Source organism: Rhinichthys klamathensis, unplaced genomic scaffold, assembly GCF_029890125.1.
Source record: "Rhinichthys klamathensis goyatoka isolate OS25496 unplaced genomic scaffold, OSU_Roscu_1.1 h1tg000068l_1, whole genome shotgun sequence".
Lineage (NCBI taxonomy): Eukaryota > Metazoa > Chordata > Actinopteri > Cypriniformes > Leuciscidae > Rhinichthys > Rhinichthys klamathensis.
Genome location: NW_026606611.1, coordinates 1,654,718 through 1,679,823, shown reverse-complemented (window position 1 = coordinate 1,679,823; position 25,106 = coordinate 1,654,718). Strand labels below are relative to the sequence as shown.

General features: G+C 40.1%; 1 protein-coding gene across 4 annotated transcripts in view; it reads right to left on the bottom strand.

Moving 5' to 3' along the window:
- LOC130084758 (C-terminal binding protein 1) overlaps window positions 1-25,106 on the bottom strand; it is a 48,227-nt gene that overhangs the window by 19,030 nt on the left and 4,091 nt on the right. The window contains exons 1-2 of one of the 4 annotated variants that reach the window (XM_056250213.1): window positions 16,935-17,207; window positions 10,961-11,115 (exon numbers count right to left, since the gene is read on the bottom strand). In XM_056250213.1, coding sequence (XP_056106188.1) covers window positions 10,961-11,115; window positions 16,935-16,974 — 195 coding nt within the window. In that variant the 5' untranslated portion in view covers window positions 16,975-17,207. Of the gene's footprint in view, window positions 1-10,960; window positions 11,116-16,934; window positions 17,208-25,106 lie in introns of those variants that run through there. The other 3 variants (XM_056250216.1, XM_056250214.1, XM_056250215.1) reach the window with 3 other exon arrangements.

The following is a 25,106-nucleotide window of genomic DNA, read 5'->3' as shown; positions in this document are numbered from 1 at the left end:
AGTGCCCTCCTTCACGTTGGACCATGCCACCCCACAGGAGTCAGCGCCTCACCCTAACTCAGGTATGTCCGCCACATTGCAACACTCCTCTTCCTCTCTCTCATTTCTTTCAAGAATGGAGGCGTCTGCCAGGGGTATCGCCTTGGATCCTCCGCACGGTTCGGCTCGGCTACACACTTCAGTTCTGTCGCCCGCCCCTTTGCTTCAACGGAGTCTTTCCAACTGTAGTCAACAGCGCCTCAGAGGCTTCTGTACTACAGCAGGAGATTTCGTCCCTTCTCCTCAAGGGAGCAATAGAAGAGGTTCCTCCGAAGGAAGTCGAGCAAGGCTTCTTCAGCCGTTACTTCTTGGTCCCGAAAAAGGGCGGAGGTCTGCGACCAATACTGGACCTGCGCCGGCTAAATTTCTCCCTTTACAAAGGGAAATTCAAGATGTTGACGCTGAAAGCTATCATATCTCAAATTCGAGCAGGGGACTGGTTCGTGACAGTAGACTTGAAGGATGCATATTTTCATATTCAGGTCGTACGGCGACACAGGAGGTTCCTCAGGTTTGCCTTTGGAGAGAGGGCGTACCAGTACAGGGTCCTTCCCTTTGGTCTCGCTCTAGCACAGAGAACGTTCACAAAGTGTATGGATGCTGCTCTGGCCCCGTTGCGGCTCCAGGGCATCCGTATACTCAACTACCTGGACGATTGGCTCCTTTTAGCCCAATCCAGGGAATTAGTGACTCACCACAGGGACATTGTCCTCCGTCACATTCAGTCTCTCGGCTTGAGGTTGAACACGGAGAAGAGTGTTCTTACCCCAACTCAAAGCACAGTTTTCTTAGGGGTGCGCCTGGATTCCGTTCTGATGCAGGCCCGTTTGGCTCCTGCCCGGATTTCCAGTCTTTTGACATGTTTGGCTCGCTTCACGCTCGGCCATCGTGTTTCTGTGGGCACTTGCCGCAGGCTTCTGGGTCTCATGGCCGCAGCATCCCCTGTGCTTCCCCTAGGGTTGCTCCACATGAGACCGTTTCTGTGGTGGATGAAACTCTCAGGTGCCCGGTCCACAGGACCGGCTCTTCGCCTGTTGAAGGTGTCGCACAGTTGCTTCCGCGCCCTTTCAATTTGGCGGGACCCTCTCTTCCTTCGGAAAGGGGTCGATATGGGTGCAGTTTTCCGTCGCCAAATGGTTACGACGGACGCCTCTCTGACCGGCTGGGGTGCGGTTTTCGAGGGCAGGCCAGCATGTGGGGTCTGGACTGGAGAGACTCTCTCTTGGCACATAAACAGCTTGGAGCTGAGAGCTGTTTCCCTGACCCTTCTTCACTTTCTCCCCTTTCTCGAAGGACACCATGTCATTGTCAGAACAGACAATATGGCGGTAGTGTCTCATGTAAACCGACAGGGGGGATCACGGTCGCGCACCCTGGACAGGCATGCGCGCCACCTTCTCCTGTGGTCTCAGGGCAAGTTCCTTTCACTGAGGGCAGTCCATGTTCCTGGGATCCTGAACCTCGCAGCAGATTTTCTGTCGAGGCAGAAGCTCAGGTCGGGGGAATGGATGTTGAACCGCCGAACAGTTGCCCTGATTTGGGAAGTGTTCGGAAAAGCAGAGGTGGACCTCTTTGCATCACAGGAGTCGTCCCAATGCCCACTTTGGTTCTCCCTGAGCCCCCCAGCACCATTGGGGATAGATGCGTTCGCCCACCCATGGCCAATGCAGAAACTTTATGCATTCCCGCCTGTCAAGTTGATCCAGGCAGTTCTGTCCAGAGTGAGGGAGAGCGGAGCCCGTCTCCTACTTATAGCCCCATTCTGGCCCTCCCAGCCGTGGTTCTCGGAGCTGGTTCCTCTTCTGGAACTTCCCCCTTGGGAGATTCCGGTCAGGGAGGATCTGCTGTCCCAGCTTCAGGGCAGGATATGGCATCCTCGCCCCGAAATTTGGAAGTTATGCGTATGGCCCATCAGAGGCCGCTAGCTTTGAGCTTTGGTCTTCCCGCTTACGTCCAGGAGACCATTGGGAGTGCAAGAGCCCCTTCCACGAGAAGGTTATATTCCTCCAAGTGAAGGGTTTTTGAGTCGTGGTGTTCGACACACGCTACGGACCCAGTCAGCTGCCCAGTCGGTTCAGTGCTGGAATTCCTACAGGAGAAGTTTGCTTCTGGAGCGGCCACTACTACTCTGAGAGTATATGTTGCTGCTCATCCGACTCACTATGAGCGGCAATAGATCCCCCTAGGTAAATTGAGGTTAGTCTCAGCATTTATGCGTGGGGTTAGGCGCCTGAAACCAGTACGCTCCCCTGGAATTCCCTCTTGGGACCTGTCGGTCGTCCTGGAGGGCTTAACGGAAGCTCCCTTTGAGCCCTTAGAGTCAGCTCCAGAGCGGATTCTGACTCTCAAGGTTACTCTTTTGTTAGCCTTGGCTTCTTTGAAGCGGGTGGGGGATTTACAAGCTCTTTCTGTTAGCAAGACTTGTATAGACTTCGCTCCTGGTCTTGTCAGGGTGACTTTGAGACCAAAACCGGGATATGTGCCCAAAGTATTGTCAACAGCATTCCGGTCTCAGGTTATTAACCTTCACTCTTTCCATCCTCCTCCTTTTGTCTCTGAGGAGGACAAGAAGCTTAATTTGCTCTGCCCTGTCCGAGCATTGGATTTATACGTGGATCGCTCTGGCGGTTGGAGAAAATCCAACCAGCTCTTGGTATGTTTTGGTGCTGGCCGCCGCGGGCTTGCCGCATCAAAGCAGAGAATTTCCCACTGGGTTACAGAGGCTATTTCACTGGCATATGAGGTGCGCGGTCTGCCTTCACCTCTTAGCATCAGGGCACATTCCACCAGAGGCGTGGCTTCCTCTCAAGCACTTTTTAGAGGTGCCCTCCTGGAAGACATTTGTGTAGCGGCAGGCTGGTCCTCTCCGCACACTTTTGTCAGATTCTATAGTTTGGATCTTGACATGACTCCAGGTTCCCAAGTTTTATCTGCTTGAACCAGTCGTGTGAGTTATCTGGTCTTTGTACTAGTTACGGCAGCGCTTAGCTTGGCGAGTTTGGTATTTCGTTCCCACTGCGTCCTAAGCTACGCAGCGTTGAGTGAACCTATGAAAGAGAACGTCTCTGGTTACTGGTGTAACCTATGTTCTCTGAATAGGGAACAAGACGCTGCGTTCGCTGCCAAGCTCCTTGCGCTGCCGACAAGCTCCTTTTTCGGCAGAGAAATCTGAGGAGCAGATGGCGCGCGCGCACTAATATAATGTGACGACGCAAGAGCGTCGGGGCGGCGCCCGCGCCATCAGCCAATGAATTGGCGTGATTCTATAAGGGCTTCAGACAATCGGCACACCCAGAGGGCGTTCCCACTGCGTCCTAAGCTACGCAGCGTTGAGTGAACCTATGAAAGAGAACATAGGTTACACCAGTAACCAGAGACGTTCATTAAGCAGTTTGGTGCGCATTATTAACGAGAAGAAAGTTTACTCCAATCACTGCAATGCATTCTGCATGAGATCGCATTACACCGGAGAATTCAAATGTCACGAAAGGCTGATTCAGGTCTGGGCTGCGTTTCCCAGAAGCATCATGAGCTAAGCTAAGTTGATTGTAGAGACAATAGGTGGCAATGGTTCTACCATAGACATAATAAATACATAGACGCCCTATTGGCCGCTTTGGAACGTTGCTGCGATACGTCAATGGGTCCGCCATTTTGCGGAGGGCAAGACTGCACTGTAATCAAATGTAAGTAAACGGGTGAGCTGCGTTTTTTCTGGATAAAAACAAACTGTTTTTACATTTATCAACCGATTTCAGTGGTTTGTATGTGGTGTACAAAAAGTTCCATCTCTAGTTATTTAAAATCTCGAATAGCTTGTCATGTATCTGGCTTTTTATTCTTGGATAATTATGGTGAAGACCCCCATACTGAGATATAATTTAAGTTTTCTTATTGTGGAAAAAGCATTTTCTGTGATTGACCAGATTTTAGCAATAACAAAGATAACTGATGGATCCTTTATGATAATACATATGTTATGGTACAACTACAGTGCAGTGCAAATAGTAAATATAACATAAAGTGAGAAGTAATAGTAAATAGTTTAGTCAATAAAATAAACGAATAGTATACAGCAAATAAAATAGTAATGAATAGTATAATTATATCATATCATAAGTACAATACAATCATAAAAATATTGATAATAGCATATAGTTTATTAATAATCCTATAATAATAGCAATAGAATAAGAAATATCAATTACAGAATATACACAATAAAAAATAAGTTAAATAGTGATTTTAATATTTAACTCTTTTTGTTAAATTTCAGTTTTATTAATCAGTAATAGCCATTATAACAGAAGTAGCTTCAGTCAAACATACAGCTGCAGGATACAACGTTAAAATAGCCTAAATATAAAGTTATGAAACTTCACTTTGCCCTCAGCCAAAACGATTTACCAGGGAACCATTTATAGATTAATGAGACCAAAGATCGCCTGTTAGATATACACAAGACGAATTATATCTCATGTTTAACCACTAGACTACAGACATCCGAGTCAGGGGCAACACTTCAGAAGCACTGGCCGAGGTACGGCTGTTCCAGGCGGGGTAGACGAGCGCTGAGCCCCGGTGATAGCATCTTACAACTCCGAAAGCGTCAGATCAAATTTTTAAATAGGCGCTATCTTTATAAACAAACCACATATTTGAGCTTTAAACAACTACATTGTCGACTGAAAAACTATTAAAACTACATTTCGTGACACAATAACAGTAGTATTATTAAATTTATCCTCTGAACGTTACTATTACTAATTAAATCATGACCAAATACAACCAAAAACAAACGTTCAGTCTTGCTTGTGAAAGGTAATTCCTCGAAAGCTGTTTTCAATTGTGTGGCGATGTGTACAGCAGCCCCAAGCAGCGCACAGAACAGGCATTTTTCTCAATTCCCGGTATGAGAGGTATGGGAAAGTTGCCATCCCCAACATGGCGGCGCCGTTGACGTACGCTGCAGCGGCCAATAGGGCGTCTATGTATTTATTATGTCTATGGGTTCTACGATCTACTTAGGCCTACGATGCTTTCGGGAAACGCATTAATCTCTGTCGTCTGTTCAACACAGCGCTGTTGTCTTTCAGAGATATGGTTGTCGATATAAGAGTGCGTTGTTTTGGGTTCCCTCGCATGCATTTTGATACCTACCAACGCATAAGGAAAATATATATGTAAAAAGTATTTAAAATGTATACACACGAGCACGAAAGCATTTTCTGCGCTGAACAACGCAATGAGTTTAACACCACTCGCAGCATAAATACTAGTATTGAAATTCTAGGTCCTGGGCATACTGTCAAATAAAATTATTAGTCTATTATTTTTTTTATATTCTGATTTTTTGTCATATCAAACCTTTAGTTACGATTAAGCTAAGCTTACTTAATCTTAATCTTTTTCATTTCTTTAAATTTGTTTTGCCATGTTTGGGTAAATCAGTTGAGGCAGCAGACAAAAACTCAGTATTCTTCACATTATTTCAACAGCCATTAGGCTACTATTTTAATTCTCAAACTTTTTGATAATGTACCATAAGTTTGTATTGCAATTAAACTTATATGTCATACTATGACAAAGAAAAAAAAATGCTCTAAAGAGAACTAACGCCTCTCACCCACCCATTCATTCTTTAAAATTATTTTGGTGGGTCTTGAGATAGATTATTCTTGTCTACGTGGGTCCTGGAATGGAAAAGTTTGGGAACCCCTGATCTACGGGACAAGCCGGATTCCACCATATCTTATATTAATCTTTTACATTGTTTGTGTGTCCCTGTGTGTGTAATAAGCAGAGTGTACGTGCGTTGTGGACCCGCCTATAGGCGCACATTACTAATGCGCTCTTTAAATAACCAAAAAAATATTGAGCCATTGACTTTAGACCAGGTTATTGTTGGTCAATGGCGCAGTCTAGATTTCAGTTGCCTCAAAACAGGAACGCGTCAACAATGCGCCTGAACACACCTCGTTTTCAGACCAGCACGACCATGGGCGCACAGATGAGGCGCAAATGCATTTGCTATTTAAACAACGAGCAACAAAAGAATGAGATTTTTACAGCCATTTTTTTACATTTCAATGTCACTTTATCACTTACTAATTGATTTAGGATCTTATCAGAAGTTCTTTCTCCATATGAAGAGACTGTACAGTTCCTGTCCATTCAGCAGTGGGCGATTAAATAAGTCGAATAAGGAGGCTGTTTGCAGGTTTGTGGGAAGGGGCAGAAAGCGAGTGCCATCTGTCTGTGCAGGCCTGGGGAGTGTTCTTAGAGAATCAACCTGGCAGCCGCCCAGAACCACACAAAACATGCCAAAATCAGCACTTCAGCAGAAAACCAATGCGGGCCCTGGCTGCATTAATTGTCTGAATGAGCATAAACGCATTCAGAGGGAGCAAATATTTATATGACATGGAATTAAGGGAATTGTGTTGAGAGGGAATGATTTATGGATGGTCTTTCGCGTGTAGCCAGTTGAATGAATGGAGCAAATGATTTTCATTTAGGTTCACGGGTAGTGTGAAAGAGAAAACCATCACTGACAGCAGCAAATCAGGTTTCCTCTGTGTACGAACGCATTATCAAACGGTGCTCTTGCTCTTGCTCTTGTTCCAGCCAGTTGTATTTGATCTTTTTCAGCATTTATTAATCTAGGTTAATGTTGATTTCTACATGATGTAATACATTTTCAAGTTGTATGTTATTTAAAATTGAAATCTTTTGTTACATTAAACCATTTATAGATACATAAAAGCTGTAAAAATTGTTGTTCATTGTTAGTTCATGATATATTTTAATGCATTACCAAATTTAATTTACAGGTGCACATTTCTTTCGGAGACACGACACTGGAGACATTGACACTGGAGTTCATTGCTGAGAAACATGTCAAACGCCATTCGTAATGATTGACAAAGAGCAACGTGTTCTTTCACAATGAAACAACACAACATGACAGATCTAGCTTTAACAAATCCTAAAGAAAATGATTGATCAATGGCTGCCAGCAAGTGAGACTGAGAATGAAATAAATAAATCACACGAAGTACAGCTGTTAGGATGGCTGTGAGATTTCATCACGCTTCCCGCCGGTGAATTCATCTTATGAATCATCGACTCATTTCTGGCAAAAACGCTAGCAGACTCATAAATATTACCCCATTGTGCAATCTACTTTTTTAGCCTGCAGATGAAGTGCTTTTTCCATGTAACAAAGCCAAAGAGGCTCCATCATATCGAGGCAGTAGTATCTGTGGTAAATTGCAAAACCATTCTCAAACATATATTACATGATATATTAATCTGTATGAACCAGTGATGAAAAAAATACCACTTCACACAGTAATGAATACACATGAACAGCATTCACAATACATTTTACTTCTGTTACGTGACATTCCTTAGTGAAATAGTGAGAATGAATGGCATGTTTTTTTGTTTTTTTTATTGTCCATCTTCCAAATTCTTAATTTGTGGCCAGGGTTTTAACTAAAGTGAGGCATCTTTAATTCATGGCCACGATCTACTAAAACGAGGGAATTCATTTGTAATTCGTCTTAATTCAGGGCTCTGTTTTGAACTGTGATGCTTATATTTTTACATTTCGTTTACAGACACTCTTATCCAAATCAATTTAAAACAAGAATAATACAACAATAAGTTCTGTAATGACAACTCTGGGAGTGTTTGGCATGGTGATAGATATGACAATGTTGATATGTTTGGTTGCTGCTGCTGCTCTACAATAGCATGCATAGCAGATCTATACAGCTGGAGCTGGGGAAGGTGGAGGGTTTCTGAAAGTGCTCAAACTGCTACTCAGGTGCTAACCAAGTATCTCACCAGCTGTTTCTATATGCGATAATATTAAGACATTTGTCTATTATGCATTTTTTTAAATTTGCAATCCAGAAGAGAGATCTCTCTCACGGATCTACAGCGCGCACAACACGAAATCCCCTGCTTTAGTGAGTGACGATGAAGGAGAGAAATAAACAAAAGTTTAGTCTGGTTGTACTTTAGAGCAGTGAGATTAATCGAATTTTATTTTGATTTTGTCTTCCAATTATTGCAAAAAATTAGTTTGAGGTAAAATTATTTAAAAGTAGCCGCATTCCATCGAGCGCACCTTCCTTTGATTTCCTTCACAGTGGTGTGCCTTCATTCCTCCCTAAAAGCCAAAACTTAACGTCGGAATCAGCAAAATTGTATGGCGTTATATGTGTGCCTCAATCCTGAGCGAGTAATTGTAAGTTTTGAGCACAGAGAACTATATTTTGCAAGCACAGTGCATTATATTTTAAACAGAAATTAACAATCGCAAAAAAAAAAAAATCGTTTGAGCAAAGAAAAAACGATTCCGTGCTCAATAAATGTATTTGCTATTATCCATATTAACGTGCACTGTGCTTGCAAAATATAGTTCTCTTTGCTCAAAACTTACAATTACTCGCTCACAGGGCTCCAGACTAACTTTTCCACTGGTTGCACTGGTGCTACCAACTTTCTCAGTTGGTCGCACCAGCATATGATTTGGTCGCACTTATTTATTTATTTTTGCTACATGCCATGGGATTAATCAATGCATGCTGATGAATAGTGGTTTTAATGGACCAAGGCTAGCAAAGGCTTTCTGGGTTGCAGCAGAAATACCTGTAATATATTAATTATCATTGCCAAATTTCAGGATTTTCATGGATTTTGGACAGTAATTTTAATCTGTAATTTTAAGCATTTTACATTTGAATTATATACAATCTATCTATTTACATTTGAATCATATTCTATCTATCTATCTATCTATCTATCTATCTATCTATCTATCTATCTATCTATCTATCTATCTGTCTATTATCATCTTTCTATCTTTTAAAAATCATTAAACATTAAAATGTATGCATTACATTTTAAAAGATTAGAGTATTATAATAAACTGATACAGATTTTTCGTTATCAAAGTTTATAGTTGTAACAAAAAGCAGAAATCTCACACTCCTTACCTTCTGCATTTTATAATAATTTCCTTTTCCTCTGTCGAGCAATCATAAGAGTAATCGCTCGACAGAGGAAAATATAACCGCTGAAAAGACGTAGGAGGAAGGGGCTCTGTGTTTCGTGAGACCATTTTTATAATTTTTATATGCCTTAATTCGTGAATTCGTAATTGGCGCGTTTCACCATCAGTGTGCAATGCGCGCGACGTCTACGTTCGTCAATAAATAAACTGCACGTGTCTTGCGGAAGAACATTGTAGACGGAACTTCTCTCCGTTAATGTCTATGGCGAGTCACGCAGGCACTGGGCTACTCCGCAGCCGAGACGACCCCGGGATAAAATAGTCCGAATATAAACACTTATTATAGGCGTACCGTAGTGATTCAGAATAAGTCAAAAACACGGTTTGGAAAATGGATTCATGATGTAGCCTACTCGTTCATTTTGAACATAAGTTACGGACTGCAGCTGCTGATACAACGGCGTTCTGTTGCTCAAGCGTCCACTCGCACAAATGCGACCACTTAACATTTTAACTCGCACATTCTCAAAAAATGGTCGCATATGCGACCAATTTGGTCGCAGTCTGGAACCCTGGCTCAGGATTGAGGCACACATATAACGCCATAAAATTGGTGCTTTTTGTAAAATTAAGTCTAATGTTGCCAAACTGCGGGACTATTTTGATAAATAAAGGCTTATTAAAAGCACAATAATCAGCGGAAGAGACGCTTTCCCAAGGAGGCTTTCTGTGTGTGCGATCCAAACCGGGCCGCAATTTACAAGCAAATTATACGTTGGGCTTCGGGTCCACAATGATCAAATACACATAAAAATGTGTCAACATGACCGGTTTTGGTGTATTCACTTAAACACAGTCATTTCTGTCTTAAGGGGAGGTAAACAGTAGAGAGAAAAATGACGTGTGTTTTTGATGTCTTAAAGTTAAAGCAGTTTAATACATAGTCTAATAAACCTTGGCTGCCGCTTGGCCATTAATGTTAATCAAACAACAAAAGAGAGAGAAAATCACTCACTGCTCTTGAATGAATAACTTTAGGCACTAAAGCTAAAACGAAGCACACTGCTTATTTTTATTAGTATATTTGTTATACTGCGTTTATTTGTCCATTTGACTGTACTTTGTTTCTTTGTTCTTGTTCTTATAGTATGTTATCTGCATTTAAACACAAGAAATGCCTGCAGACTGGTGCATTTACCAATTGATGTTTTATATTCATTTGTTTTGTTCAAACATTGCTGTTTCTTTTGCTATAGATATTTATTATAACACTTTACAATAAGGTTTGATTAGTTATTATTTAAATGAACTAAGAATGAACTGCACTTCTACTACATCATTTATTAATCTTAGTTAATGTTAATTTCAACATCTAGCCTACTCATACATCATTAAAATCAAAATCGTTGTATTTGTTAACATTAGTTAATGCACTGGGAACTAACATTTGTATTAACTAACATTAACAAAGATTAATAAATACGGTAACAAATGTATTGCTCATTGGTTCATGTTAGTTAATACATTAACTAATGTTAACAAATGAGACCTTATTGTAAAGTGTTACCATATTTATTTTACACTTCAGTTCATAAAACAATGTTAATTCTTTAAAAAATATATAACAAAAAGAACCGATAGTACCGGTATAGTTCCGGTTCGATAAGCAGTATCGGTATGAGTAGTAATACCGTTGATAAAACCTTAACAATACCCATCCCTACTACTAATACAGCAGGAACCAATCATCTGTGCCCTATGGAGAATGATGTGATTACAAGCAGCCATCTAGAGTTTCATGACAGAACTTTGTATTAATTAACCCAAGAGCAAAAATTAACATAGTACTACTCTACCAAAGTATGTGCCATTAAGTGCTACGTGTACAGTTACCTTCTCGTGGATCTCCTGTGTGGACTGGGCATCACAGAAGGCCACGGTGGCCACGTCCTTCAGGATGGGCATCTCCACAGTACAGTCCCGCCCATCCAGCAGTGCCACCAGAGGACGAGGGTGCATGGGCCCATTCATTATGGGAGGCCTGATGCCTGTAGAGAGTAATAAATCACATATGTTACATGTCCTGAGCTTGTGTTCAGGTGTGTTCACTTGGTCTGCATAAGCAAAGTGAATTAACTGTTCTAATATCAATGATTCGGCTCAAAGATAAACACAAATATTGAATGCCAAGTTTCAGATTCTAAAAATAAAGTGACTCACAAACACAGAAAACACTATGTATTAGCAGTTGATTCCTGTTTTTATTGCTCAATATTAAAAATGTTTTTCATGTTTTACAACTGCTGTTGTACAGTAACACGGAGAGCTGTTGTGGGTTTTATATCCACTCGTAAAAGACACATCAAAAGGACTAATGCTGCTATTTTACTGTGAACAAGACCCATTTAAATGTCCATTGCTTATTATCAACACTGATGATGTCAGTACCATTCAGTTAAATATATTTATCGGTAACACTTTACAATCAGGTTAATTAGTTAACATTAGTTCATGTATTAACTAACATGAACTAACCATGAGCAATACATTTGTTACAGTATTTGTTCATTTTTGTTAATGTTAGTTAATAATAATCCAGCTGTTCATTGTTTGTTCATGTTAGTTCACAGTGCATTAACTAATGTTAACTAATACAACCTTTAATTTTAATAACGCATTAGTAAATGTTGAAATTAATAATAACTAAGATTATAAATGCTGAAGAAGTATTGTTCATTCTTAGTTCATGTTAACTAAGGTAGTTAAAGGTGCTCCAAGCGATGTCACGCGTTTTTTAGGCCAAAACATTTTTTGTCACATACAGCAAACATCTCCTCACTATCCGCTGGCTGCCTGTCCCCTGAACACACTGTAAAGAAACGCGATCTCTGTAGACAGCCCAGGCTCCACAAACAGCAACAAAAACAAACTGCGGCGACCCGCTCCCCAAAACACGACAAACTGTTCCAGCCAATGACCGACAAGAAGGGTTTGGGGGGTTAGTGTGCGGATGAGGAGGAGGGAGGCTCTAGCTAGCCTCCGTTTTGTTTGTCAATAGTTCGAACGTCAACAAGAAGTGACGTCATCCAGGATCGCTTAGAGAACCTTTAACTAATGTTAACTAATGAACCTTATTGTAAAGTGTTACCCATTTATCTTTCCGTTCCACTGCGCGGATGACCAGTTGCACTGAAGAAGAACAACTGTCCATAAAAATGGCTATATAACAGAATTAACTATAGGCGGTGATACATATATACTCAACCAGACACTTGATATCAAACACTTAATAAGATAACTGACTGACTGATGACATCATGATGAAATACACAAGTGCTCGTGTGAAATCAGCTTTAAAGGAAAACAATGAATCAATGATCTTCATGTAACTGCAGCTGATGTAACAGATGGTGATGAGTAATAAAGACTTGAACACCTGCGTGTCTGATCTTCTGTCTTATCCCAGTACCTCAAACTGTTCTGTTTTTAAAGGGATACTCCACCAGTTTTTCTTATTAAACTATGTTATTCCCTTAACTAAGACGAGTTGATACATACCTCTCTCGTCTCAGTGCGTGCACTATATCGCTCTGTATTGCCGCAAAACTATGTTAGCACTTAGCTTAGCCCATGCATTAAATATGGGCCAAGCAGAGAAGCGACCAAACACTTCCACGTTTTCCCTATGTAAACACAGTTACTCGAGTAGTGTAACTTGACCTGGGCTGGTGACACAAAATAAACCGTTGCGCTTTTCTAAGCGTTTAAAATTGATGACTATATTGTATGGCGGAATACCATAACAATTGCTTTTGAGCACTTCGACTTGGCGCAATAATATCTTCACTCGTGAAAAGTCCTCTTACCGGTTCCCGCTTCCTCTCCCCCTCCCTCTGACATTTCCGTCAATACAACCAACGTGACATGCGCCGGTAGTAGTAGTTCGAGCGGAGTTGACGAAGTAACAGGTTGTTGGAAGCTAGTTTGTGTACAATAATGGTTAAAGCGTGCATCGTAAAGGGTTGTGAAAATAAGGAGAATGTACATAGTGCTGTCATTTTTCACCGAATTCCAACACACCACATACAGCGGAGAGCTTGGTTAGCTGCTTTGAACAAGAATCCCAAAACACCATTGATGACTCTGAAGAAGTGGCGTGTTTGCTCCGAACATTTCACAAAGAAGGACTATACCTGCACAGGAACACGCCTAAAGGATGAGGCTACACCAACAATATTCAGATCACTTACAGAAAGCCCGTGGTCTTTCGCCAGCTCCGGTCTGTTCTGGATCATATCTTTCTTGCCTCTCACGGTCCACAAGAGCTAATTCCTCCTCCGTGTACTCGGGTTCAAACAGATATGGCTCTGGGTCTTCTAAAAGAAGTCATAATCATCTACAAAGTCCGCCATTGCAAATGATCTGCAGTTTGCTAATAGCACAGGTAGTAAAAGTCACGTTGGTAGTATTGACGGAAATGTCAGCAGCTGGATGCTATTGGAGGGAGGGGGAGAGGAAGCGGGAGCCGGTAATCTTTTCACGAGTGAAGATATTATTGCGCCAAGTCGAAGTGCTCAAAAGCACTTGTTATGGTATTCCGCCATACAATATAGTCATCAATTTTAAACGCTTAGAAAAGCGCCACGGTTTATTTTGTGTCACCAGCCCAGGTCAAGTTACACTACTCGAGTAACTGTGTTTACATAGGGAAAACGTGGAAGTGTTTGGTCGCTTCTCTGCTTGGCCCATATTTAATGCATGGGCTAAGCTAAGTGCTAACATAGTTTTGCGGCAATACAGAGCGATATAGTGCACGCACTGAGACGAGAGAGGTATGTATCAACTCGTCTTAGTTAAGGGAATAACATAGTTTAATAAGAAAAACTGGTGGAGTATCCCTTTAAGCTCCTCAACATTTTCGGTCCTACGTTATCATTTCACTGTGATAAGCCAATATATGCCGGCCATACCTGATAGATTTCTGAGCCAAATTCCCATTACAGACCCACACAGGCATTGCTTCTACCATATAAAAACCACTCCAAACGTGCTTATCAGCGGTCAGTCGCCCACTCCCATCATAAAGCACTGCGATTGATGTAATCGAGTCAGATTTGAACCCTTTGGAATAAACTTCAAATATATTGAATTGTACATTATCAATGACAATTAAATCATTTTTTTCTATTACAGCATTCTCAATGATATATGGGAATGCAGTTCATTCAAACATAAAAAAAGTACACAATCTGACGAAGGCAATAGCCGCAACGCGTAGCTGTATCTGTCACCAATTTTAAAGATAAAAGCCATGATTCAATAAAGGCTTTTTAATTTTTGTATACACAATTCGAGTGCCTTGGAGTATTACTTTGATTTTTGAGTTAAATTATCCCAAGCAACCAAAGAGCACCGAGTCTTCACACCCTGTGCAGCACTTCAATGGCATTTTCTGCTGTGATAAAGTACACAATCTTGTCTTTGTATCTGATTTTCACATATTTTTGCTTTCAGTAAATATTTGTAATGTTGATTCATCTCAGAGCTGGTTGGTTGGGTCAAATCCCTAAAAATATAATAAATGGGAAAAACACTTCCAGGACCAAGGCTGCTGAAAAAGTGGGCCGTCACTGCTGCGCGGTATTGACATTGGCCACAAGTCTGCTGCTCGGCTTCATTCTGCCTAGTGTCAGTGAAAAAACATCTACCAACAGACAGATAATCCATTTATATATGCATATACCGTTCAAAAGTTCGGGGTCGGTAAGATTTTTGAAAGAAGTCTCTCTTTATGCTCGCCAAGGCTGTATTTTTCATCAAAAATACGGTAATATTGTGAAATAACTGTTTTGTATCGTAATATATTTAAAAAATAATAATAATTTATTCCTGTGATGTAAGGCTGAATTTTCAGCGTCATTACTCCAGTCTTCAGTGTCACATGATCCTTCAGAAATCATTCTAATATGATGATTTAATGCTCAGGAAACATTTCTTATGCTTGTGCTGCTTCATATTTTTTATGGAAACCATGGTTATTTTTTCAGGATTCTTTGATGAATAGAAAGTTCAAAAGAACACAATTAGGCCTATTTGAAATACAAATTATAGGTAACTAATGTCAATTTCGATCGATCCTTGCTGAATAAAAGTCCTAATTTCTATTAAAAATCTCAATGACCCCAATCTTTTGAATAGTAGTGTATATATATTTAAGAATGAAGCTTGAACATGTACACCTCTCCCAGCCTGGCAAGTGCAGACATGGTGTAATCATGTCCAAAAGACACGGACACACCCACACACACACACAATACACACGTTTATGCACAAACAAGACCTAGTTTACCTCTGTGAAAAGATCCCTCGCCTTCACGTATTCGTTTCCACACAGAACCAGCTGTTTTCTCCATTTGTAATGAAGGTGAACTTTTACATCCGTAAATTATGTGTTAGTGACATCTAAACTATCCCAGCAGGATCTGTTTATCTTGTAACGCAGCCACTGTTATCTCCCTTTTCTGATTAGGACAAACTGCCAACAACATGCAATAGGCTAGATGCTTCCAAGCACCCACAGCTCTGGGATCAAATGCTACAATGAAGAAAAGCATGACATATTTTGCTCATAAGAGCAATCTTTGACTTTCTCCGTCTTTGAATGTAGCTAGGTAAATCAAGAATCCTGCGTTGAAAAAAAAACACACACACATGGTTTCTCGCACCACACCGTTCTGTCAAAATCCCTCGGCGCTCTGTTCATATTGCCCTGCCCCGAGGGCGAGCTGGATCGGTTTGAATTAGCTAGTTCATAGCAACAAAAACCAACAGGGTCAGTCACACATAGCGTCTAAAGACCTCAACTGCCCACGGGCGATAATTCAAGCTGACATCCCCCCCTTTGTTGTCTTCTGGTGAAAATGAAAGCCAATTTCAAATCCCAACCTCGCGTTCACGGTGTGAAAAGAACAAAACCTGTTTTTAATGACACCGTTTTGCTCGTCACATGAGTGAGCTGGGGTGAATCTTGTTTTTTGTAATTTGTGGAAAGCCAATGCACTGCTTGGTTCTCATCCAAGATTTTCAGGAAATGTGCACTTGGGAATTTTTTCGAAAAGATAGAAAATTGACTTGAAAAATTGTAATCTTTTTTTTTTTAAATCTGTATTTAACTTTCATTACCCAACGTTCCTAATCAATCAACCTAAAAATATGACCAAAAAAAAAGAAGTATTTTCTTGTACCGTCAGATCAGGAATATCGCCCAAACAAATATGACAGAATTGTTTATTTTATACAACGGCATCACTATTTCAATGAAATCCGGAAAAACCCTATTCTTCCTAAGGCTAAGTATTGCCGTTTTTGGACTCTTCTAAAATGAGAATTTCTTTCGAAGAGAGCAAAATTAGGAAGTAAGTCAAGGCCGGAACTGGAAGCCACATTTCCACTGCACAATGTGCGGGAGGGCCATAGGAGAGAGAGAGTCATGTCCTTGCCAACCCCTTAAATTTTCCAAAGGGGATAGTGTCTGTGTGTGTTTTTTTTTTTAATCTTTCGAGCTCGGGAAGATTTATGCAGTTAACAAAGCGAGCCATCAGAGGTCCGTAGCCCCGGCTCTCGGATGAATATTGTCTTTTGCAACAGAAAGCAGAAAGCAAGCAATTGTACGTGGATGAATGGCTGAGATGAAAGATAATAGGAAAGAGGGAAAAGCGGAGCAGAGACGAGGGGAGGAGGAAAGGAAGAGGGGGAGGGGAAGCCAGAATACTGTACGACAGCCGAACGAACGCTCAAATATTGGCACAGATATCCGTACAACACTTTCACGTGTGGCCCCATGCAGAAAGGAAAGGTAAATGTTTACCTAAAGGCAAGCCTTTGTTCAGCAAATGAGAGCTTCCCATCTCTTAGGATCCGCCGGAAAAACGAGCGTCTCTCCTCAGCAAGGCATTCACCAAAATCCTCAGCATATGGCGGCTACTTCAATTTTCTTATTCCTTCTTTTCTGTGAGTAGCTAGCTTAAACACACACACGCTCCCACCCCTCCTTGTCTTTCTCTTTCTCTCCAACTCCCTCTCTCCCCCCCCCGCTCCCTCACTTTCTATTTCGACTCTCTCTCTCGGACAAACACGCATGCACACACAGAATGCAAGTGTCACTGCATTTATGGGAGTGGGAGAGTGTGTGTGTGTGAGAGAGAGAGAGAGGAACGAGTGTGAGGTGGCTACAAGAAAGACTGGAGAGGAATGGGGTGGAGCCTGGGCTCTCACAAAATTGATCTTTTGTTTCCTGAGAGGGGGCAAAAAGAAAAAAAAAGATACATGGAAAATGGTGCAAGAAACAACATGAAGGGATGGAAATTTGGGTGTGTATTTCCTATTGTTAAAAATGTTATTGTTTATGATTGTCTTTTAGAATGAATTTTTTTTTTACTAAAATCAGCATTTTTGGTCACATCCAACTGTAGATGAATACTCGTACTGTCACATTTTGCCCGTTGTTTCACTTTCATTTTCATTATGGACATTTAGGGGCTGTTTACACGACACCGTTTTCAACTAAAAACGTAACACTTTTTATGCGTTTTGGCCATTAATTTACACGACAACAGCGTTTCGGGTGCCTGAAAACGCAAAGTTTTGAAAACAGGTTTTAAAGTGCATGTTTTAGAAAACGGTCTCCGTGTAACTGTACGTTCACACCGCCGCCGGCGAGAGCGGCAAAATTCGCTCTCGCCGCCCTGGCAGCGACGCCGTGGAAAGATTCGTGGACGCTCTGATGCTCTGACGTAGATCGAATGTTTGGTCTTTTTTAAAACTTTATTTAAAGGGGCCGTAAAGCAAACAAGCATGTCGAGCGTTATTTTTGCAGAAAATAGATCGATGGAAAGAACTTAACAATTATAGTGACATGTTTGCTAACGAAATAAACCAATTAAAAGCCATTTGTGTGGTGTGGCTTTTGTGTTCATGGTTAAGTGCTATTCTAATTTGCATTCCCGCTGAAAAACAAGCGTTCTAGCGCGAAAATCTTGCCTATAAATAGTGTTGCGCGCCTTTTTATCAAATTCAAATGATAAACCTCTCCTCTATTTTGCTTGGGAACTAATGTGGTCGGAACCAAAGTTACTTGACTGCGTTCTCTGGAATCCTCTCAAACGGAGCACTTCTGCATTCCGATTGGTTGCCGCCGGTTGCCGCCGAACCGCGTCATAGCTCATTACCATAAAGTTGAGGTGATTTCAACTCTCGCCGCTCCTCGGCGCTCTCACCGTCCATGACGCGCCGCGCCGCCCTCGCCGGAGCTCGCCGCCGGCTCTCATTGAAAATGAATGACTTCCGGCCACTTTGACGCTCTCGCCGGCGGCGGTGTGAACGCACAGTAAACAACAAAACGCGAATCTCTGAAGACAATGACATCATGCATGCGTATAACGTGTTCAGTCTGAAGTGTTTCATTCGCCATCTACTGGTCTGGCAGCAGAATACAGCGGTTTTAGTCGTTTTCGCAGATCCGTGTGAATGGGGATTGTTTTGACAATGTTGTCATCTGTACGTGGAAAACTCAAAGGAAAAAACTTCTCCGTTTTAAGAATATCGTTGTCGTGTAAACGTACCCTCAGTTTACTTGTCTGTGTTCCTATGTTCCAGCCATCATTAGTTGTCATGGTTACTAAGTATACTACTAATTAGAGCACACCTGTTTTGTTTGTGGTTCATTTGCCTGTGTATTTAAGACCTTCAGTTCTCTCCACTATTTGTCTGGTGTTGTTTGTTTTCATACACACTGTTACTTTGATTCTTATGTTGTTTAATTAAGTTGCTTGACTATTTGACGTACTTCTGCTCTCATCTTCATCTTTGTGGACTACATTGTGACACATACCGAGTGAGAGTTAACTAAACGCCTCTGACAGTGATGGTTCTGGGTTATTTAACTCTCAGAAAACCAATTACTAAATCCTATAGTCCTGATGGACAGCTCAGAGACGTCGCCAAAAATAAGTACGAACGGGGTTACGAACTGCTCACACAGGACACATTCTTGCGTTAAAACCAGTGGCAGAATAGACTAAATGTAGGGTCTCGAGACACGTTTTTAAAAGTTAATTCAAAAATAGCACAAATGTGTGAGAAAAAAATTAAAATGTCGTTTTTGATAGCATATTCTACGGTGGCTGAAAGAGCTCAATGTCCTGGAACTGAAGAAAACAGAAAGAAAAACAATTAATGAAAATAGAAAAAAAACACCAGCAAATTAAGAAAACATCTTTATCACTTTGACAACACATGTGCTGCAATTACTCACCAAGCAACCAAATACAGAAATGCACTGCAAATACTCACAACTCAAGCAATTACAGAAACTGCAAATACAGAAACACACAGCAAATACTCACAACTCAACCAAATACAGAAACACACAGGAAATACTCACAACTCAACCAAATACAGAAACACGCTGCAAATACTCACAACCAAATACAGAAACACACAGCAAATACTCACAACACAACCAAATACAGAAACACGCTGCAAATACTCACAACCAAATACAGAAACACACAGCAAATACTCACAACACAACCAAATACAGAAACACACTGCAAATACTCACAACACAACCAAATACAGAAACACACAGCAAATACTCACAACTCAACCAAATACAGAAAAGCGCTGCAAATACTCACAACTCAACCAAATACAGAAACACACAGCAAATACTCACAACTCAACCAAATACAGAAACACACAGCAAATACTCACAACACAACCAAATACAGAAACACGCTGCAAATACTCACAACACAACCAAATACAGAAACACGCTGCAAATACTCACAACTTAACCAAATACAGAAACACACTGCAAATACTCACAACGCAAACAATACAGAAACACGCTGCAAATACTCACAACTCAACCAAATACATAAACATGCTGCAAATACTAACAACTCAACCGAATACATAAACACGCTGCAAATACTCACAACTTAACCAAATACAGAAACACGCTGCAAATACTCACAACTTAACCAAATACATAAACACGCTGCAAATACTAACAACTCAACCGAATACATAAACACGCTGCAAATACTCACAACTTAACCAAATACAGAAACACACTGCAAATACTCACAACGCAAACAAATACAGAAAAACCCAGCAAATACTCACAACACAACCAAATACAGAAAAGCGCTGCAAATACTCACAACTCAACCGAATACATAAACACGCTGCAAATACTAACAACTCAACCGAATACATAAACACGCTGCAAATACTAACAACTCAACCGAATACATAAACACGCTGCAAATACTCACAACTCAACCGAATACATAAACACGCTGCAAATACTAACAACTCAACCGAATACATAAACACGCTGCAAATACTAACAACTCAACCGAATACATAAACACGCTGCAAATACTAACAACTCAACCGAATACATAAACACGCTGCAAATACTAACAACTCAACCAAATACAGAAACACGCTGCAAATACTAACAACTCAACCGAATACATAAACACGCTGCAAATACTAACAACTCAACCGAATACATAAACACGCTGCAAATACTCACAACTTAACCAAATACAGAAACACACTGCAAATACTCACAACGCAAACAAATACAGAAAAACCCAGCAAATACTCACAACACAACCAAATACAGAAAAGCGCTGCAAATACTCACAACTCAACCAAATACATAAACACGCTGCAAATACTAACAACTAAACCGAATACATAAAGACGCTGCAAATACTCACAACGCAACCAAATACAGAACCACGCAGCAAATACTCACAACTCAAGCAATTACAGAAACATGCAAATACAGAAACACACTGCAAATACTCACAATGCAACCAAATACAGAAACACGCAGAAAATACTCACAACTCAACCAAATACAGAAACACGCTGCAAATACTCACAACTCAACCAAATACAGAAACACACTGCAAATACTCACAACTCAACCAAATACAGAAACATGCCACAAATGCTTACAACTCAACTAAACACAAAAAGCGCTGCAAATACTCACAAGGCACATACGACCAGGATGTTAACATAAACAAAAAACTCACCTATCAGGTCATCGACAACACCACTGATAAATAGACATTGAACAATAAACATGTCCCAGCCAGGTTTGTCACTTGTTGGGGTCCCCTGGTTTGTGCTATTTGCAGCGTGTTTCTGTATATGGTTGAGTTGTGAGTACTTGAAGCACGTGTTGTCACACTAATGAAGATGTTTTCTTAATTTGCTGGTGTTTTTTCTATTTGCATGTGTTTTCTTCAGTTGCAGCGCGAGGAGCTCTCTCGGCCACTGTACTTTTCGCCACTTTTACCATGTTTTTAAAAGTCATTCTAACCGTTTACTTAATGAGTCATTTGCTCAATGGTAGAACAGAAACTGTTAAGTGTCTACTTCGGCTGCAACATGCATAATTTGTCAGCTGATTCATTTAGATAAACTTACAATCCTCATCAAAGCTATGATCAGTTTACACTGGCCACATGATTCAGTACTATGCTAATTTGTTTGCATGTATTTTTTTTTTTATTGACACATTAAATAGATCAAAAGTGACAGTGAAGACATTTAAAATGTTACAAAATTCCTATTCCAAATAAATGTTGCTCTTTTGAACTTAATTTATCAAAGTATTCTAAAAAAAAATTCTCACAAAAAAAATATAAAGCTGCACAACTGTTTTCAACATTGATAATAATAAGAAATGTTTCTTGAGCAGCAAATCCTCATATTAAAATCATTTCTGATGGATCATGCGACACTGAAGACTGGAGAAATGATGCTGAAAACACAATATTGCTGTTTTTCCTGTATTTTTTATCAAATAAATGCAGTCTTGGTGAGCATAAGAGACTTCTTTTCCCTCCACAAAAAAAAAATGTTAATGTTAATAAAGATGCTTCTCCTTTAAGTGGAGGCCACTTCCTTTCTACTATCATGCAAAAGTTAGTGTTCATTTAGTGGCTCATGACATGAGATAAAGGATTTGATATAACAAACAAAGTTAGTAAGCAATTTTACCACCATAGTCTAATTTTTAGAAGTAACACATATAATGCTCAAGAATCTCAAAAGTTATTTGCTGAAATTCGATCCCAAAACATTTTACATAATATATAACTATGTAGTTATAACTATGTACTGTATGTTGTGTGGCATGTACTGTATTTCTGCTAGGCCTCTGCTACAGTACGTTAATAACAAGGCAGTCTGGGAACACAGACATACTGTATCTTGCGTGTGTGCGCTCCAGTGGAGAAGTCAGACAGATTGGCACTCATGAAGAAGAGCCCCATTCTTTGTGAATTCATTAGCTCTGGTCAGGACCTCAGGGGACCGTTGGTTTTGGCAAGTGAAGCACAAAGTATGCATCACGTATGCGATCCGAGCACTTTGAATAAGCTGGCTAATCATGCCTGTGCCATAAAACGGCCACTCATGCATTGATCGAGTAGGAAGATTTATACAAAATCCATGATTTGTTCACGAAAAGTCAGGTTTAACTTGCTTCCAATTAACCATTAAATTAAAGTAACTAGTCTTATTACATCATAATATAACATTCCAGACACAAGGCGACAAAAAAAAATGCTATCTAAGGAGTTATGACACATCCTAAAATCTGTAATAATTATCGTCACACCTTACAAATTCGTGGAACAATTTGTTCTCTAAGCCACCCTTGGTAACACTTTACAATGAGGTTTCATTTGATAGCATTAGTTAATATATTAACTAACATAAACTAACCATTAGCAATACATTTAACTGTATTTGTTCTTTGTACATGTTAGTTAATAAAAATACAGCTGTTCATTGTTTGTTCAATTTACTTCATAGTGTATTAACTAATGTTATCAAATACAACTTTTGATTTTAAAAATGTATTAGTAAATGTTGAGATTAACATTAACAAAAATTAATAAATGCTGTAGACGTGAGGTTCAATATTAGTTCATGTCAACAAATGTAACCTTATTGTAAAGTGTCACCCTGGCCTATACTTTAAAGTCACCATGAAATCTAAATGGACTAATCTTATTTTTTTATGGAATATTGCAATATGTATTGTAAATGATTTATCCGTGTACATTGTGGTGGAAAATTTAAGCTGAATATTAAGAAAACCATGTTTTAATATTTGACCTAGTTTAACCTTCTAAATCTCTAAAACAATGTTCTAAGACGTTCTGTATTTTACATGAATGTATGTGTGTCGAACCCCTGACTGTGTGTATAAATAACAAATATGGGAAATGAGACTAGATAGATGACTAAGTTAGAACTTGTGATCAATGAAGTAATCGTTAAGAAATTCTTACCCAGTAACAGAAGGAATAACCAATCAAATTAATGTCATTATGCCATACCTCCCTATTGTATAAAAACTGTTGTTTCCGTGTTTTCGGTGGGATTCTCAATGGAAGTTGTCTGAGATGCTCCGGCCTTGTTTATTCTTGGGAGATTCTCTGAGGACTGCTCGAGAATTCCTGGCCGTAATAAAGAACATTTAAAGGACAATTACTCAAGTCTGTCTGTCATTAAAGCTGCGCAGCAAGAACAAGCAAGAGAACAAGTTAGATTATCGGCTCTGGATGCTGTAGTCGACTGGAGACTCGCTGGAGATTTAGACGGATGCTGTAGTCGACTGGAGACTCGCTGAAGTATAGTTAGGGAGCGGATGCTGTAGTCGACTGGAGATGTGTGAACGTAGCTAACGTCATTAGACGCGCTAGCGTATAAGTTATACTAGAATAGTTAGTCTTAGGGAGACAAATCTAAAATAGTTAGGTTTGAGGATACAAAATCCATCACAATTTGGCGAGCCACCAGGAGCCCAAGGATACTCCCTCTGTCGGTGGGGTTGTTTACCGGACAATGGACGAGAGACTAGATATAAGTATACTGTAAGTTCGGCAAGGAACTTATCATTTTTTAGATTCCCATTTTTAATTCTGCCAACTTGCCGCAGACCCCACCCAAATAGAACCATTGGAGGGACCATCCCGGACGGGCGGAGAAAAAAAGAACTTAGGAAGGTAGGACCCACAGACTTGAGTTTTTGTTTTCCTTTTTGTTGTGTGCAAAAGTGAAATTTTATGTTGTGTCTTAACAAAATTTAGAATAAGATACGATTTTGAAATGTGTTTCTAATTTGTTATGTTTTGATGGTTGAAATTAAAATTTAATTAAAAAAAGGAAGAAGAAAAAAAAAAGAGAAGAGAAGAGAAAACACACTGGCTGAGCGCATACGGTGTATCCCATTATCCTATGGAGAAGACGAAAGTCAACTAAATTTACCACAACGATATAATTTCTATTTAACAAGATACACATGTGTATATAGGATTGAGATTAAGTGGCCAGATAGAACAAATATTTGAAGAAAATTGGTGATCACATTTAAAAGATTTAAGGATCTTTTGTAAGGAAGAAAATGTTTTTACCTTGTCTATTAAGGGCAATGAGCAATGATTATGGTTAAATTCAACCAAATTGGTATTTGTTGAGTATTGTATTTGTTGTGTCAATAAAACTTCCTGCAAAGAGAGCAACTTGTCATGCTGGAAACCAGATCCGGGAGGGAAAAATGCCCCGAGATGCTGAGGTGCTGCAATTTGCTTTTTGTTTGAAGTTTTGTTTGAATAAAAGTTTAATTCTGAGAGAATATAAAGATACAGTTGAAAGAGTTGAGACAATATACATGGATCAATATTGTTAATGATGAGAGTTATGAATTTTGACATTTTGAAATTAATTTAAAAATTACAGAAATTGTTAAAGCTGCAGCCCGGCATTTTTCCTCTTTGTCGCCATCTCTGTTCGAAATCTGTAATTGCAGTCATTCGCGGAATTATCAACTTTACGTAGGTTGTAGTTCAACACCCTCGACACGGCACAGCGCGGATGAACACAGTGTTTGAGGAGAGTGTGCAGCTGTCAGTCACCGCGCCGATGTGGATAT